At 47.8% G+C, this 18917-nt stretch overlaps 1 protein-coding gene across 1 annotated transcript in view; it reads right to left on the bottom strand.

Moving 5' to 3' along the window:
• Positions 1 to 18917, bottom strand: part of LOC143767241 (uncharacterized) — a 37709-nt gene that overhangs the window by 16805 nt on the left and 1987 nt on the right. Inside the window, exon 2 of the mRNA XM_077255432.1 lies at positions 18478 to 18619. Within this exon, the coding sequence (XP_077111547.1) occupies positions 18478 to 18555 (78 nt within the window). The 5' untranslated portion in view covers positions 18556 to 18619. The remainder of the gene's footprint in view (positions 1 to 18477; positions 18620 to 18917) is intronic.

Here is an 18917-nt window from a genome sequence, read left to right as displayed (position 1 = left end):
GACTTCCGTAGATGGTCAAGCTGAGAAGGCCCATGTGGAGACTGCAACAGGAGAGCCACGCATGCAATTGAGGAGGAACAGCGCGAGTGAGCAGGGCCATCACTTCCAGCTATCATACAGTAACGGGGTCAGCTGTGACTAGGAATACAGGTTGAAAGGGGCCGGTTGGTGCGTTAGAGGCTCAATGGGGTTTAATACACTATTTTAGGAAGAGACTTGCAGCCTAGCAGGAAAACCCGGTGACCCCTGCTAGAACCAGAGCTTTGAGTGAGAACTCACGTGGTGACTCCCAAGACTGGGCGCACCACCTTTGTAAAAAGGACACTAACGTTAATTAGTGAAAGACTTTCTTGTTTATTCTAAACCTGTTGTTATTTACTGTACTGTTAAATTGAATAGCTACTAACACTAATTGTTTAAAAGTTACTGTTGTATATAGATAGCATTATATCAACCCTTGGCTGTTTCCACTTCGTGATCTCTGCTCGTTGCATCCAGACATCTGCATTACTTTTGGCGTATTTGGCAGGATGCAACAATCAGATACAGAGATGGTGGACCACTCTGTGACCAAGCCCGGCAAGGGAAATATAACCTTGGGGGCTATGGTCAGCAACCTTCTGAAGTTCACATGGAGCAGCGCGTTGCTGTGGGACTGGGCAGAGATGCTGAAAAGTATGCTACGTATGGATTCCCTGACCTCTTCCATTCAGACCGAGTTAACCCTCCTGACGCTTGATGGGGAGGCCTGGCAGACGGTTATGTACCGCCCACCTAGGGACACTAAGGAAAAGATAAAAATCTTGGAGGATATGCATGGTGACACCACGGACTAAAGGTACCGTCACACTAGGCGATATCGCCAGCGATCCGTGACGTTGCAGCGACCTGGATAGCGATATCGCTGTATTTGACACGCAGCAGCGATCTGGATCCCGCTGTGAAATTGCTGGTCGCTGCTAGAAGGTCTGCACTTTATTTGGTCGCTAGGTCGCCGTGTATCGCCGTGTTTGACAGCAAAAGCAAGGATACCAGCGATATTTTACACTGGTAACCAGGGTAAACATCGGGTTACTAAGCGCAGGGCCGCGCTTAGTAACCCGATGTTTACCCTGGTTACCAGCGTAAAAGTTAAAAAAACAAACAGCACATACTCACCAGCGCGTCCCCCAGCCTCTGCTTCCTGACGCTGACTGAGCGCCGGCCCTAAACTGAAAGTGAAAGCACAGCGGTGACGTCACCGCTGTGCTGTTAGAGCCGGAGCTCAGTCAGTGTCAGGAAGCAGAGGCTGGGGGACGCGCTGGTGAGTATGTGCTGTTTGTTTTTTTAACTTTTACGCTGGTAACCAGGGTAAACATCGGGTTACTAAGCGCGGCCCTGCGCTTAGCAACCCGATGCTTACCCTGGTTACCCGGGGACCTCGGCATCGTTAGTCGCTGGAGAGCGGTCTGTGTGACAGCTCTCCAGCGACAAAACAGCGACGCTGCAGCGATCAGCATCGCTGTCGCTATTGCTGCAGCGTCGCTTAATGTGACGGTACCTTTAAGGCACCTCTGCATGCAGTTGTTCCAGGGGGTCCAAGGGGAAAGTGAGACCATAGCTCAGTGTCTTAATGCATTGCAGGAACTGACGGCTCATATCACCAAGAAGACACAAGACAGGCACCTAGGACTGGGTCTCTTGGATGAAGTGATGCGGGACCAACTTGTTGCTGGACCAAAGGGCTCCTCTTTGAAGCCGATATTAAAGGAGAGCCCATGTCTGAATCCCGGTCTGTGTTTCCTTGAGGTAGGGGGTCAAAGTTACAGTCTCAGAGAGAGAGAGAGAGAGACCCCTGTTCTCATCACCGCTGTCTGGAGTCATGAAGAAGCGGTCACCCCTGAGTCAACATGTACTGAGCCCCAGGGCCGGCTCCAGGTTTTTGAGGGCCCCGGGCGAACGAGTCTCAGTGGGCCCCCCCTTTAACACATACCACGATTCATGATGCACAGATAAGAAATAAAAAAGTATAGTACAATGCCAGATTTAACTTCTTACATGAGCGATAGCTATTGTAAATTCTACAATACCATACAGTAGAGGGGCTTTATATAAGTCAACCCCTTATATGGCAATTGTTGTGACCTACTTCCTCAGTTACCAGTAGGCATTTTATTGTTAGCTGAACTTGCTGCAAAGAAAAAACTGGATACATTGAATATGACCAACTTTTAATGGAAAACTTTTTAAAGTAAACATCCATGCAGCCCACGCGCAGTATATATAACACGCAGCCCACGCGCATATATAACACGCAGCCCACGCGCATATATAACACGCAGCCCACGCGCAGTATATAACACGCAGCCCACACGCAGTATATAACACGCAGCCCACACGCAGTATATAACACGCAGCCCACGTGCAGTATATAATACGCAGCCCACGCGCAGTATATAACACGCAGGCCACGCGCAGTATATAACACGCAGGCCACGCGCAGTATATAACATGCAGCCCGTGACGCAGTATACAGCACACAGCCCACGCAGTATACAGCACAGCCCCGTGACGTAGTATATAAAATAAGGCAACACCTAAAATGAGTGACACTGGCTGTCTGAGATCAGATTTTGAAAGTAAAAGGGTCAGTGCTCGGTCAAGTCACGCAGCAGACAGGCTCAGCAGCAGGCTGCCTGCATCCCATATTCTGCCCCCGCAAAGTGCAGACGAGTCACTGACTCACTCACTGCTTCGCCGGCCCGTCCATCGCCCTCGTTGTGGACACAGCAGCCAGCAGGAGAGAGGGTGCACCGTCCTCACTGCAGCTGCTGCTCGTCTTCTCCTGCTTGGCTCTGCCGCTGCTGGACCTGTCCTCATGTCCTGGATGGTGGATGCTGGACGACGTGGGGCTCTCTCTGTCTTCTTGCTGTTAGGATGATGAGCCGACCGGAAGTAACAGGAGATGACCCAGCGTCGCCCAGAAGTGTATTGTGTATCCATGGTGAGGGCCGGCGGAGGTGAGTATTGCTGCTATTGCAGCTGCGCAGCGCCAGGCGCCGGCGAAACGGCTCAAACAGAGCTCTAACTGTGCCCCCTGCAGCCGAGGCGCCGTCGGATGAGTCACAGACAGTCACACACACAGCAGGGATGTAGTGAGTGTACTACCATAAATGGGCCCCCCCGTCTCGCCAGGGCCCCGACACTTGCCCGGGTGCGCCGGGTGCTGACGCCGGCCCTGCTGAGCCCGAATGAGTGCAGGAGATACATCAAGAGATGTGTGACATTCGATGTGAGCTGTGCAGCATTAAGGGGACCCTTGCTGCCAATCCTCCAGCTGATCACCCGAACTCACGTGAGAGGAGGTCAGAGGAGGAAAGTTGCTCCTTCTAGATCACAACATGTTGCGTACATAGCCAATCAGCAGAACGCGAGTGAGAGTGTTGGACCTGAAGTGGAAGGGGGCACATTTCAAAAGACTGTCCGAATTGAGAAAGGTGGAGACGGGGGCGCCAGCTAACTAATGAACCCCACCATCGTGGAGTATACCATGGGGTTTCGAGCCTCAGAGGGTGGAAGAGAGAATTCTGAGGATATTGTCTCCGAGAGACAAATTACCTGGGCTGAATTCAATGGGCAAAGCATTCACTGCTTGATTGACACGGGGTCTCAGCCATATTTCCAGAGTCATTTTCCCAAAGTTCCTTGCTCCAGAAAAGAACACACCATCCGACTGGTGGCGGCTAATCAACTGCCTATCCCAGTAGCAGAGTAGTGTGGGTGTTTGTTCAGATGTGCGGGAAGGATCTGGGCCGAAAAGGAATAGTGTTGACAAAGGGGTCCAGTGGCAGAGGACCCATTTTAACCCTGGGCATGAATGTGCAAAAAGAGGTGGGACAATTCTTAGCTGAGGGCCCTGATAAAAACAGATGGACCCGTTCCACCCGTGACCCGGCAAGTAAAAAAGGTGTTCAAGCAACTAGTGTGAGTCAGCAAAATTCAGAAGTTACCCACTGCCTCACAGTATCTTGGCAAAGTATTGATATCGTCCGAAGCCACAGTGACACTGCCAGTGGGACAGACTGTACTCACTATGCCAGTACTGGCCCATGTATCCTTAGAGAGTGTGGACGTCAATAATGAGCCTATTGATGGAGAAGAAGCGATCTCCGGATTATTGGTTGCCCACACGCTAGCCACCGTGCGACAGGGACAAATACCTGTGCGCTGTAAAAATGTAAGTGGAGCAATTCTACAGTTGATCCCCAACAAGAAGTGGCTCGAGTTTATATAATGGCGGAAGATCTCCCCAGACCTGATGCTATAGGACTGGCACCTGTGGGAAGAGACCCATGGACCAGAGCGGTGTCGCTTGATAGTCAGGAAAGCCAAAGCAAACCACTGGCTGGACTTCACCTTTTGGAACAGATGGAGGACAACATCACTGAATTTTCCTTGAGGTAAGTTTGGCAGGTTGAACAGTTATTACAGCGATATCGAGAAGTGTTTACACAGCATGAAGATGACTTTGGGTGCACCCATGCTTTTTCTCATGAGATCCCTACAGGAACAACTGCTCCCATTCGAGAGAGTTATCAGCAGGTCCCACCTCAGATGTACCAGGAGGTGAAAGAACTGTTGGCCCACATACTGTGCAATGGCATGATGATGCAAGAGCTAGAGTCCCTTGGCGGCCCCCCATTGTGTTCGGAAAAAAAGATAGTATCCTGCGCGAGTTTCTCCATGGACTACAGGAGGCTGAACGCGTGTACTGTACGGGACTCCTATTCCTTGTCCAGAACTGAGGAGTCTCTATCTGCGTTAGGAAAAGCCAAATATTTTTCCTCACTTGATTTAGCCAGTGGCTACTGGCAAGTCCCGGTGGCTGAGAAGGACTGCCAGAAAACAGCCTTTGTCCTCCCTACGGGCGTGTTCGAGTTCAACCGTAGACTGTAGAAAGCACCAGGAACCTTTCAGTGGTTGATGGAAAGATGCTTGGCAGACCTGAACTTTGAAGCCACTTTGATCTATCTGGATGACATAATCATCTACTCCACCACGTTTGAAGAATATCTTCACCAGCTGGAGCAAGTGCTCGAGCGGCTTCAAAGACAAGGATTAAAAATAAAGCCCCAGAAGTGTCACCTATTCAAGTGAAAAATTGAACACCTGAGACACATCGTGCCTAGTGAGGGAGTTTACCCTACCACAGAGAAGGTGGCTGCAGTACTGAAGGGGCCCACGCCTACCGACCTTAGAAAACTGTGAGCGTTCCTAGTGCTGAGCTGGATACTACCGCAGTTTCATAAGGGACTTCGCCAAGATTGCGGTACCACTCAATGAGTTGTTGCGGGCCCAGCTGGGTAGCCAAACGTCAACCCATTCAATGGGGCCCATGACAAGAGTTAGCAGTTCAGGCACTGAAGATGACATTGACAGATGCCCCAATTTTGGCCTACCCTGACTTCTTGCAGCCCTTCGCGCTGTACACCAATTGAAGCCTTTAAGGTCTAGGGGCACTATTGGCTCACGTACAATAAGGAAGAGAGTGGGTGATCACGTATGCTAGTAGGTCACAGAGACACAGAGGATCCGGACAATTACAGTTCGCTCAAACTAAAGTTTCTGGTGCTGGTATGGGCCATGACTGAGAAGTTTGCTGAGTATTTGTCGGGGTCAGAAATACACATGTGGGCGGACAAGAACCCCCTGGTCCATCTAGAAAATACAAAGCTGGGAGTTCTAGAACAGTGGTGGCTCGCAAAGATGTCTAAATATCAGTACAAGATCTCCTATCGGTCCCAGAATACGCATACGGATGCCTTGTCCCGAATCACCCAAGTCGGACCAAAAACAGACTTAGATGAAGAGCTTGAGAGTGATGAGATCACGGATTTTAAGCCCAGACTCACCCAAATTCTTGGCCGCTCAAGGGACGAGTGGATACAACTGCAACAGTCCAATCTGGAGCTGGCAAGGCTGAGGAAGTGGGTTGCCCTGGTGCAAAAGCCTGATCAGGAAGCTAGAGCTGCTTTGACACCAAGTATCCTGCAGATCTTCGGGCCAGTAGGAAAGGCTCTTCCTGAAAGATAGCCTGCTGTGCCGAAGGATTCAATTCCCTTGAGAATTCGATGTTACCAGGCAAGTAGTGGCTCCAGACGGGCTGATAATGCAGATGGCTAAAGAAGCTCATGAGAGGGGTGCCCACTTCGGTGGTTGCAACGACTGGTGTACTGGTCCTAATTGCGGCAGAAGGTCAAAGGAGTTTCCCAAATATGTAATCAGTGTGAGCTGAACAAACCTCAGAACAGAGGGCTCCTATTTAGGATTTTCGCTTTTGAAGGTCCTGATGATCGGAACTTCATACAATGGCTACGGATATTGCTTGGTGATGACAGTACACTTCACCAAGTTCGCAGTGGTGACTCCGACCCTGGATCAGACAACCGAAGCTGCAGCCAAAGCCATCTGTCAGGACTTAAAGAAGTTGTCCACTACAATATATATATTTTTTTTTCAAAAATCTTGCTATTATGTGCCACTGAAAAGATCCACTGTCTTTATTTTAGCAATATTACCTTTTATCATGCTGTAGCAGCATATCTTCAGTGCTGGATCCAGCTCTCATGGGGTTAATCGACAACTTCCTTTCTCCTGAGTTATTGTGCTCTAATACAACAAGTTCCATGATGCATTGCACTGCCACTAAGCAGGAACCTACCACACCCACTCCAAAACACAGCCAAACCCCTCCCTCCTCTAGCTTCAAAACGATTTGTGATGTCATTTCTGTCCAACCTCCTCTTTTACATTTGTCCAACCCACACTCCATTACACACAGATGGATAGATAATAGATAGATATGGGATGGATAGATATATACATACAGATATATCTATATATCTATGTCTATTTCCATAGATATATCCATATCCATGTTTCTAAACCCCTACACCCCTGGAGCTTTTTTCGTTTATCGCTCCCCTTCTTTCCAGAGCCATAATTTTTCCGTCAGTATGGCCAGGTGAGGGCTTATCTTTTGCGGGACAAGTTCTACTTCTGAACGACACCATTGGTTTTACCATGTCATGTAACAGAAAATGTGAAAAAAGTCAAAGTTCGATGAAATTGCAAAAAAAGTGCAAATCCCAGACTTGTTTTTTGCTTGGCTTTTTTGCTAGGTTCACTAAATGCTAAGGCTGTGTGCACACGTTGCGGATTTGATTGCAGAACCGCAGGGTTTTTTGCTGCACAGAATTGCATCAAATCCGCATTGTAGTGCTCAACCAATGTAAGTCTATGGGAGCCGCAGACTTGTTGTGCACACGCTGCGGAAAAAGCCGCACCGAAATGCAGCTTTTTTTCCCCGCAGCATGTCACTTGTTTTGTGCCGAACTGCAGCGTTTCTGCACCCATAGACTTTCATTGAGTCGGGCACATCCGCAGCAAAACCGCAGATGTAAAAAAGATCTGCAGTTTCGCTGCGGATGTGGGTCCGAGAAACGCTGCAGTTCGGGAGGAGGGAAGTGTGTGGGCGGTGACGGTGTGCGTGTATGTGTGTGCAGACGGGGTCTGCGGGCTGTTCAGATGTGTGCGGCGCTGTGCGGGACTGTTCAGGTGTGTGCGGGGTCTGCGGGCTGTTCGGATGTGTGTGGGACTGTTTGGATGTGTGCGGCGCTGTGCGGGACTGTTCAGATGTGTGCGGTGCTGAGCGGGACTGTTCAGGTGTGTGCGGGGTCTGCGGGCTGTTCGGATGTGTGCGGGACTGTTTGGATGTGTGCGGCGCTGTGCGGGACTGTTCGGGTGTGTGCGGAACTGTTCGGGTGTGTGCGGGGCTGTGCGGGGGGTCTTTTGGGGTGTGTGTGCAGGCATCATCCAATGGGACTACAAGTACGCAGCATCCAATCTGCAGCTAATTCGGATGTAGTCCGGACAGTGGACACGCACCCTACACTATCCATACATCTATCAATAGATATATCTATCCAGATATATCTATAGATAGATATAGGAATAGATAGATGTATGCATCTATAGATCTATCTATATGTAGCTCTGTCTATCCATTTAATCTATCATCTATATGTCTATCTATCTGTGTGTAATTGAGTGTGGGTTGGACAAATGTAAAAGAGGAGGTTGGACAATAATGACATCACAAATCTTTTTTTTAGTTCAATAATACATCTTTATTTAGCTTTCAAAAACGCATACAAAAACGCACAAAAAACATGCAAAAACCGCACCAAAAAAAAGCATCAAAAGCACACAAAAACTGCACCAAAAACGCATCAAAACCGCACCCAAAACTGAATCAAAACCGCACCAAAAACTGCATCAAAACCGCACCAAAAACTGCATCAAAACCGCACCAAAAACTGCATCAAAACCGCACCAAAAACGCATCAAAACCGCACCAAAAACGCACCAAAAACCGCACCAAAAACGCATCAAAACCGCACCAAAAACTGCATCAAAACCGCACCAAAACCTGCATCAAAACCGCACCAAAAACTGCATCAAAACCGCATCAAAAACTGCATCAAATACTTCATTAAAACTGCACCAAATACTGCATCAAAACTGCACCAAAAACTGTTGTGAATTCCGCTCTTGGGCTCCCTCCGGTGGTTGTAAGTGGCACTTTTGTGAGTTCTGCTCTTGGGCTCCCTCCGGTGGTTTTGAGTGGAACTGCTGCTCCTTGGATTTAGCAGTCAGCAGCTGTTTCCACTGATCGTCTTTCTGGCTCGGCTATTTATCCTGGCTCTATCCTTCAGCCTGGGCCAGTTGTCAATGGTTCCTGCTTGGATTCACATCTCTACCTGGATTTCCCTGATATTCTGACCAGTTCAGCAAAGATAAGTCCTTGCTTGTTCTTTTGCTGTCCACATATTGTGGACTTAATCGTTCAGCTCTTTCTATGTTTTTTCTTGTCCAGCTTGTCAATATGGATTTATTCAGTTAAGCTGGAAGCTCTGGGAAGCAGATTTACCCTCCACACCTTTAGTCAGGTGTGGAGATTTTTGTAAACTCTGTGGTGGATTTTTCTAGTTTTTATATACTGACCGCATAGTATTCTGTCCTGTTCTATCTATCTAGCTAGACTGGCCTCCTTTCCTACATTCTGATTTCATTCTGCATATGTCATTTCCCTCTCCACTCAGTCAATATTTGTGGGGGGCTGCCTTTCCTTTGGGGATTTTCTCTGAGGCAAGATAGCTTTCCTGTTTCCATCTTTAGGGGTAGTTAGTCCTCCGGCTGTGACGAGGTGTCTAGGGAGTGACAGGAACATCCCACGGCTACTTCTAGTGTTGTGATAAGCTCAGGAACTGCGGTTAGTACAGGTACCACCTCCTCCAGAGCTCGTCCCATGTTGCTCCTAAACCACCAGTTCATAACAAAAAACTGCATCAAAACTGCACCAAAAACTGCATAAAAAAGCATCAAAAACCTGAATCAAAACCACGCAAAAAGCCACATCAAATACTGCAGCAAAAACTGAATCAAAACCGCACAAAAACCGCACCAAGAACTGCATTAAAACCACACAAAAAACCCGCATCAAAACCGCGCAAAAAACATGAAAAAAAACGTGAAAAAAATGCATCCAAAACACAGCTGCGTTTTCTGCAAGGAGATGCAGATTTTGTGCAGAATATTCTGCACCCAAATCTGCAATGTGTGCACACAGCATAAAACTGACCTGCCACTATGATTCTCCAGGTCATTACGAGTTCATAGACACCATACACGTCTAGGTTATTTTTTATCTAAGAGGTAAAAACATTTCAACTCTTTTTAGCAAAGTTATAAAATAATTGTGCCATTTTCCGATACCCGTAGTGTCTATATTTTCTGAGATATTGGGTCGGGTGAGGGCTAATTTTTTGCTTGCCGAGCTGACGTTTCTAATGATACCACTTTTGTGCAGATACGTTCTTTTGATCGCCCATTATTGCATTTTAATGCAATGTTGCGGCGATCAAAAAAACATAATTTTGGCTTTTGATTTTTTATTCTCGCTACGCTGTTTAGAGATCATGTACATTTTTTTTGTTGTATTGAAAACAGCTGACAAGTTGCAGCTTTGAAATGGGCTCACCGCCAAAGCCCACCTCAAAGCGTGGGGATACTGCCAGCTGACATACTATTCCGTCAGCTGGCAGAAAGGGGTTAATGAACAATATGTTTCATTAAAAAAAAAAAAAAAAAACGGCGTGGGCTCCTGCAAAATTTTCTGCGCCAGAGGGGGAAAGCCGACGGCCGGGGGCCAATATTTGTAGCCTGCTATGAATATCAGCCCGCAGCTGTCTGCGTAGCCTTTACTGGCTATTAAAATAGGGGGACCCCCTAAAAAAATGACGTGGGGTCCCCCTATATTTCATAGCCAGAAAGGCTATGCAGACAGCTGCGGGCTGATATTCATAGCCTAGAGAGGGGCCATGGATATTGCCCCCCCCCCCCGGCTACAAATACCAGTCCGCAGCCGCCCCAGAAATGGCGCATCAGTATGATGCGCTAATTCCGGCACTTAGCCCCTCTCTTCCCGCTCCCGTGTAGCGTTGGGATATGGGGTAATAAGGGGTTAATGTCACCTTGCTATTGTAAGGTGGCATTAAGCCAGGTTAATAACGGAGAGGCGTCAATAAGACGTCTATCCATTATTAATCCAATAGTAATAAAGGGTTAATAAAACAAACACATTAGGAAAAAAGTATTTTAATTCTCTGTCCTCCGTAGTACATGCCTGCACAAGGCAATCTTGCCTTACGCAGGCGTGTACTATTGAGGATAGAGAATGAACTTCAATCCAATATTGCAGCCAGCATGCAGCCAGCGGGTAAGGAAAGGGTGAATCAAACACCCGAAAACCCCGCCCATATGACTGAAAATTGTTCCCTCCAAATTCAGGTGACAGAGTCCCTTTAAAATAGTAAATAAAATGTATTAATGCAATGTTTGCACTGTTTGCAAACATTTCTATATGAAAAATATTATATACTAGCTGAAGAGCCCGGTGTTGCCTGGGCATAGTAAATATCTGTGGTTAGCACCTCACTTCTCTTATTTTCCCATCACGCCTCTCATTTTCCCCATCACATCTTTCATTTTCCCCCTCACATCTCTCATTTTCTCCCTCACACCTCTCATTCCCCCCTAACACTTGTCATTTCGACCTCACATCTGTCATTTTCCGATCACTCCACTATTTTCCCTCACTCCTCTCATTTTGCACTCACACCTTTTCATTTTCACCTCACACCTCTCATTTTCACCTCAGTATATACATGTTTGTCATCTCCCTTATATATAGTATACACCTGAATGTCATCTCCTGTATATAGTATATACCTGTATGTCATCTCCCCTGTATATAGTATATACAGTACCTGCTGTGTCATGTCCCCTGTATATAGTATATACCTGTATGTCATCTCCTATATATAGTATATACCTGTATGTCATCTCCTCCTGTATATAGTATATACCTGTGTGTCATCTCACCTATATATAGTATATATCTGTGTGTCATCTCCTCCTGTATATAGTATATACCTGTATGTCATCTCCTCCAGTATATACTATATACCTGTATGTCATCTCCTGCTGTATGTAGTATGTACCTGTATGTCATCTCCTCCTCTATATAGTATATACCTGTGTGTCATCTCTCCTGTATATAGTATATATCTGTGTGTCATCTCTTCATGTATATAGTATATACCTGTGTGTCATCTCCCCTGTAAATAGTATATACCTGTGTGTCATCTCCTCCTGTATATAGTATATATCTGTATGTCATCTCCTCCTGTATTAGACCTCGTTCACACGTTATTTGGTCAGTATTTTTACCTCCGTATTTGTAAGCTAAATTGGCAGCCTGATAAATCCCCAGCCAACAGTAAGCCCACCCCCTGGCAGTATATATTAGCTCGCACATACACATAATAGACTGGTCATGTGACTGACAGCTGCCGGATTCCTATATGGTACATTTGTTGCTCTTGTAGTTTGTCTGCTTATTAATCAGATTTTTCTTTTTGAAGGATAATACCAGACTTGTGTGTGTTTTAGGGCGAGTTTCGTGTGTCAAGTTGTGTGTGTTGAGTTGAGTACATGCATGTAGCGACTTTTGTGAGATGAGTTTTGTGTGGCGCCATGCGTGTAGCAACTTTTTGTGTGTCGAGCTGCATGTGACAGGTTAGTGTAGCAAGTTGTGTGCAGCAAGTTTTGCGCATGGCGAGTTTTGCGCGTGGCGAGTTTTATGTGTGGTGCCTTTTGAGTATGTGCAAGTTTTGTGTGAGGCAACTTTTGCATGTGTTGCAACTTTTGTGCATGTGGCATTTTTTCCGCGTGTGCAAGTTTTGCGTGTGGCGAGTTTTCCATGAGGTAAGTTTTGCACGTGTGGCGAGTTTTGCATGTGGAGAGTTTTGCGCGTGGCGAGTTTTGAGCGGCGACTTTTGTGTTTTGACTTTTATGTGGCGAGGTTGGTGTATGTGTGGTGAAATATGCGCTGAGGGTGGTATATGTGTTCGAGCACGTGGTAGTGTGTGGCGCATTTTGTGTGTGTGTTCATATCCCCGTGGTGGTGTGGTGATTATCCCATGTCGGGGCCCCACCTTAGCAACTGTACAGTATATACTCTTTGGCGCCATCGCTCTCATTCTTTAAGTCCCCCTTGTTCACATCTGGCAGCTGTTAATTTGCCTCCAACACTTTTCCTTTCATTTTTTTCCCCATTATGTAGATAGGGGCAAAATTGTTTGGTGAATTGGAAAGCTCGGGGTTAAAATTTCACCTCACAACATAGCCTATGACGCTCTCGGGGTCCAGACGTGTGACTGTGCAAAATTTTGTGGCTGTAGCTGCGACGGTTCAGATGCCAATCCCGGACATACACACACACACACACACACACACACACACACACACACACACACACACACACACACACACACACACACACACACACACACACACACACACACACACACACACATTCAGCTTTATATATTAGATTTTCTTACAAATATTCTTACAAATATATACAGTGCCTACAAGTAGTATTCAACCCCCTGCAGATTTAGCAGGTTTAATAAGATGCAAATAAGTTAGAGCCTTCAAACTTCAAACAAGAGCAGGATTTATTAACAGATGCATAAATCTTACAAACCAAAAAGTTTTGTTGCTCAGTTAAATTTTTATAAATTTTAAACATAAAAGTGTGGGTCAATTATTCTTCAACCCCTAGGTTTAATATTTTGTGGAATAACCTTTGTTTGCAATTACAGCTAATAATCATCTTTTCTAAGACCTGATCAGGCCGGCACAGGTCTCTGGAGTTATCTTGGCCCACTCCTCCATGCAGATCTTCTCCAAGTTATCTAGGTTCTTTGGGTGTCTCATGTGGACTTTAATCTTGAGCTCCTTCCACAAGTTTTCAATTGGGTTAAGGTCAGGAGACTGACTAGGCCACTGCAACACCTTGATTTTTTGCCTCTTGAACCAGACCTTGGTTTTCTTGGCTGTGTGCTTTGGGTCGTTGTCTTGTTGGAAGATGAAATGACGACCCATCTTAAGATCCTTGATGGAGGAGCGGAGGTTCTTGGCCAAAATCTCCAGGTAGGCCGTGCTATCCATCTTCCCATGGATGCGGACCAGATGGCCAGGCCCCTTGGCTGAGAAACAGCCCCACAGCATGATGCTGCCACCACCATGCTTGACTGTAGGGATGGTATTCTTGGGGTCGTATGCAGTGCCATCCAGTCTCCAAACGTCACGTGTGTGGTTGGCACCAAAGATCTCGATCTTGGTCTCATCAGACCAGAGAACCTTGAACCAGTCAGTCTCAAAGTCCTCCAAGTGATCATGAGCAAACTGTAGACGAGCCTTGACATGACGCTTTGAAAGTAAAGGTACCTTAAGGGCTCGTCTGGAACGGAGACCATTGCGGTGGAGTACGTTACTTATGGTATTGACTGAAACCAATGTCCCCACTGCCATGAGATCTTCCCGGAGCTCCTTCCTTGTTGTCCTTGGGTTAGCCTTGACTCTTCGGACAAGCCTGGCCTCGGCACGGGAGGAAACTTTCAAAGGCTGTCCAGGCCGTGGAAGGCTAACAGTAGTTCCATAAGCCTTCCACTTCCGGATGATGCTCCCAACAGTGGAGACAGGTAGGCCCAACTCCTTGGAAAGGGTTTTGTACCCCTTGCCAGCCTTGTGACCCTCCACGATCTTGTCTCTGATGGCCTTGGAATGCTCCTTTGTCTTTCCCATGTTGACCATGTATGAGTGCTGTTCACAAGTTTGGGGAGGGTCTTAAATAGTCAGAAAAGGCTGGAAAAAGAGATAATTAATCCAAACATGTGAAGCTCATTGTTCTTTGTGCCTGAACTACTTCTTAATACTTTAGGGGAACCAAACAGAATTCTGGTGGGTTGAGGGGTTGAATAATAAATGACCCTCTGAAAAGACTTTTCACAATTTAAAAAAAAATAAATAAACAAAGAAATAACATTATTTTTTGCTGCAGTGCATTTCACACTTCCAGGCTGATCTACAGTCCAAATGTCACAATGCCAAGTTAATTCCAAATGTGTAAACCTGCTAAATCTGCAGGTGGTTGAATACTACTTGTAGGCACTGTATATTGACCACTAGGGGGAGCATTTTCCGTTTTAGACCTCAAGCAGCTATAGTAAGACGTACCAGCTTTACTGTTAGCTGGAAAATTGGGGCAGTAACTGCTGACATCATCATCAGTTCCCTCCCCTTTTGGGTGGTCTAATATCCCTGGGGCAGAATGAAGAGCAGCATCACAGGGCAGCGCCATTTTGTGTGTGACTGCCCTGTGATCTGCTATCACCAGCAGTAACGGCATCAGAAACACAGCTAGAGTTTACAGAAGAGCAGAACACAGAGGGCTCAGTAGCATGGTGGACTGGAGGAAGAGTGAAGACGTGGGGAGTATGGAGCAGCATTATCTGAGGGGAGCTGACTGACTCATCCATGTGACTGTGACTAACATTCTTGCCATCCCCCTTCCCCCACCTTAATCCCTGTCCTGTCAGCTCTCCTGCTCTCTCTCCAGGTGTCAGCTCCCTCTCTGCAGGCTGTGAATGCAGCTTACTGGAGATCACAGGGTCTGTGTGTGAGGAGGCGGAGACAGTGCAGGAGAAGCAACCAGGGCAGCCTGTGAGAGCAGAGGATGTCTGCCCAGGACATGCAGTGCCTGGAGTACAGAGAAGCATGGAGGTAACAAGTGATGGTGAGTATGTACTCTATGTTATATGTACTGTATGTCTATATGTATTTTGTATGTATGTACTGTATGTGGCATGTTGCATGATGTCACATGTCGCATGCTGCATGTCATCGCATGGTGCAAGTCGTCGCATGCCGTCACGTTGCATGATGTCACATGTTGCATGTCGTCGCATGGCGCATGTCGCCGCATGGTGCATGTCGTCGCATGCTGCATGTCATTGCATGGTGCATGTCGCATGTTGTCACATGTCGCATGATATCACATGTTGCATGTCGTCGCATGGTACATGTTGTCGCATTTCGTCGCATGGTACATGTCGTCACGTGTCGCATGCTGCATGTCGCATGATGTCACATGTTGCATGTCGTCGCAAGGCGCATGTCGCCGCATGTCCCATGTGGCATGTCGCCGCATTGTAAATATCGTCACATGTCGCATGTTGTCACATGGCGCATGCTGCATGACACATGTCGCTTGGTTAATGTCGCATGTTGTAACATGTTGCATGTCGTTGCATGGTACACGTCGCATGCTGAATGTCGCATGCTGAATGTCGTCGCCTGTCGTTACATGGCGCATGCTGCACGACACGTCGCTTGGTGCATGTTGTAACATGTTGCATGTCGTCGCATGGCACATGTCGCATGCTGAATGTCGTCGCATGTCGCCGCATGCTGCATGTCGTATGTTGTCACATGTCGTAGCATGTTGCATGTCGTCACATGTTGCATGCTGCATGTCGCATGGTGCATGCTCTGTATGTGTGTTCTATGTATGTACTGTATATGTGTGTTTTTGTTTTTTTACACTCAACACATTAGCCGGATGATGGGACTACTACTCTCCCATCATTGGCTAATGTGCCACTCACTGTCACTGTAGCAGGCAGAGCCCGATGGGACTTGTAGTCCCATCGGTCGATGCCTGCACACAGAGACGCCGCCGTCACCACCACCGCACTGCCCCGCAGACACCCCCCCCCCCCCCCCCGCACACTCCAGCATTCACCGCGCGGACCCTCGCCACCGCACCGGCCGCAGCCGCCACGGCATTGGCCGCCGCCGCACCGACCGCCACTGCACCGGCCGCAGCCGCCGACGCACCGGCCGTCCGCCGCTGACGCACCGGCCACTGACGCACTGGCCGCCGCTGCCGATGCACCGGCCGCTCGGCACATGAGCGCGGCAGGCGAGCAGATCCCAGTACAGACACCAACACAGCCCCGTCCGCCCCCAGCACAGCCCCGCAGGCAGCCCACAGCACCGCCCACAGCCCAGTCACTCTTGAGTGAGTGCTGTGCGGCTGGGTCACGCCTGTTGCTGACGTCACATCAATTTCCAGATTCTGGAAATTGACGTGACGTCGGCGGAAAGGGATACATTGGGGGGTTAACTGAAAGTAGTGGACAACCCCTTTAATTCACATACATGGATGCCCGAAGTGAATTCCCTCCGACCAAGGGGCGTGCTTCCAGGGGCAAGTGAACTGTATTGTATCTAAGGAATTGACAAATTGAGAACCCGGCTGAGCAGAAATTTCGGGAAGTGGAACATTCAAGTCAATCTCCAGTGTCAGGAGGACAACTTCAGCCAGGGGACTGGGTATTGGTGCAGGCCAAATGACCCGGGAACAAGCTGGATCATCATTGGGAGGCGGTACCCTATGAGTGGTTGTGAGGAAAATTCACCCGAATAACTCAGTCTACAAGGTTTTTCCTGAGGGAGATCACGCTGTGGCACCTCGGGTGTTGCACAGAAATATGCTGTGACCCTGCTCTTCTGCAGCAGAAGGCCGTAATGAGGCAGGGCCCCCAACAGAATTAGCTGAGGTCATGCAAAGCGGAGTCTTAGAGGAAGAGGGAGAAAGGCTTGCAGGGCCAATGAGTACTCCGGAGATGCCGTTGTCGCTCTCAAGTGTTCCAGAAAACTAACTTGGAGTTAATTTGCCAGCTCCAGTGGCTGAGTCTCCAAGTATTCCAGACGTGCCTCTATAGCAAGATCGCAGCTGGACTGAGCTGGCCAACGCTGGAATTCCCCCTAACTCTCTGGTCCCACATACAGCAGAAGACCAAGGAATGCGTTCAGCTGTTGGCCGAACTCGGCATACCTGTGGGGAAACTTCGACCTCAAAAGAATTCCACTTGCCTGAGGACTAGTCAGCAAAAAGGGGGCAGGAATGTAACAAGAAGCCATGACATATCTGGAGGATTTTTGCAGGAGGTGCCATTGATGAGGAGAGGTTGCCATCTGCTGGCCAGCTGAAATCAAGTGGAACCAAAGTAAGCTTGAAGGTTTGCAAGGGGAGTGACCTAATGTGCTGGACTGAATCAGGTGACCCACAGGAAAGACTTCCCTGCTATAAAAGCTCTGTGCACCCATCCATGAGGAGATTTGGTGACAGGGAAGGGAGCGGGGCAGATGTGCTCCAGAGACATAGCTGAAACAAGCGTTGCAGCACTCAGCGGGGAGTCTACGCCACCCAGATGTTATTCACCGTCTGGCAAGGTCCGGATTCCCCAGAAGATATCCCCAAAAACAGCGTACACTGGTCAGAGCCAGAAGCTGTGTCCTGCGCTGGATAAGTTTCCAAGGCCCAACTATGCCTGTCAAGAGCTGATGCCCAGCCCTCTCCGCCTAGAGCCTGAGAGACTTCTGCAGAAAAGCCCCATATGGAGACTGTGACAGGAGAGGCACGCCTGTGATTGCGGAAGAAACGTGCAAGAGAGCAAGACCATCACTTCCAACTATCATCAACGGTACCGGGGTCAGCTGGGACTAGGAGTACAGGTTGGGGGTGGGCCGGTTGGTACATTGGAGGCTCAATGGGCTTTAATAGACTACTTAAGGAAGAGACTTGCGGCCTAGCGGGAAAACCTGGTAACCCATGCTAGGGCCAGAGCTTTGAGTGAGAACTCACGTGTAGTGATGAGCGAATGTACTCATTTCTCGGGTGACCTCCGAGTATTTATGACTGCTCGGAGATTTAGTTTTCATCACGGCAGCTGAATGATTTACAGCTAGTACGCTCACTCATCACTAATCACGTGGTGACTCCCAAGACTGGGCGCACCACCTTTGTGAGAAGGACACTAACGTTAACTAGTGAAAGACTTGCTTGTTTATTCTAAAAGTTTTATATTCCCTCTTCTGTAAAAATTGCATAGCTACTAACACAAATTGTTTAAAAGTTACTGCATTACAATGTAATTTGATGTCATCAGAATCTCTCACCTCTCCAGTAAGCCAGAAGAGGATCTCCAGGGTGAGGTGTAATATCCTCTCTGCCATCTTGTCTCTGTCCATATCCATCCTTGAAGGGTTAAGGCAGATTTTGTAGTAGATGTCAACGTAAAAGATAAAATTTATCAGGAACCTGAATGGAAAGAAGGTGAGATTATGTACAATCATACAAAATACTATGGAAAAAAACAACAACAAATTACTGGATTGGTGCTGCTAGTTGAGAGCAATAACTTAAAATGTAGAATTCAGACTAACACCATTACAGGTGCCTCTTCATGGTCTTCCCTCTATGCAGCGACACCGGTTTACTCTCCCTCCATGCAGGTACACTGGTATATTGACTACCCCAGCCATGCGGGGTGGTCCCCAGCGTGTCCCATTCTTCCTGGCTTGTGTGCGTACTGCCCCTTCCAGTACTCACTCCCGTG

Source organism: Ranitomeya variabilis, chromosome 4, assembly GCF_051348905.1.
Source record: "Ranitomeya variabilis isolate aRanVar5 chromosome 4, aRanVar5.hap1, whole genome shotgun sequence".
NCBI lineage: Eukaryota > Metazoa > Chordata > Amphibia > Anura > Dendrobatidae > Ranitomeya > Ranitomeya variabilis.
The sequence above is the reverse complement of the archived record's forward strand: the minus strand, read 5'-3'. Positions and strand labels throughout refer to the sequence as shown.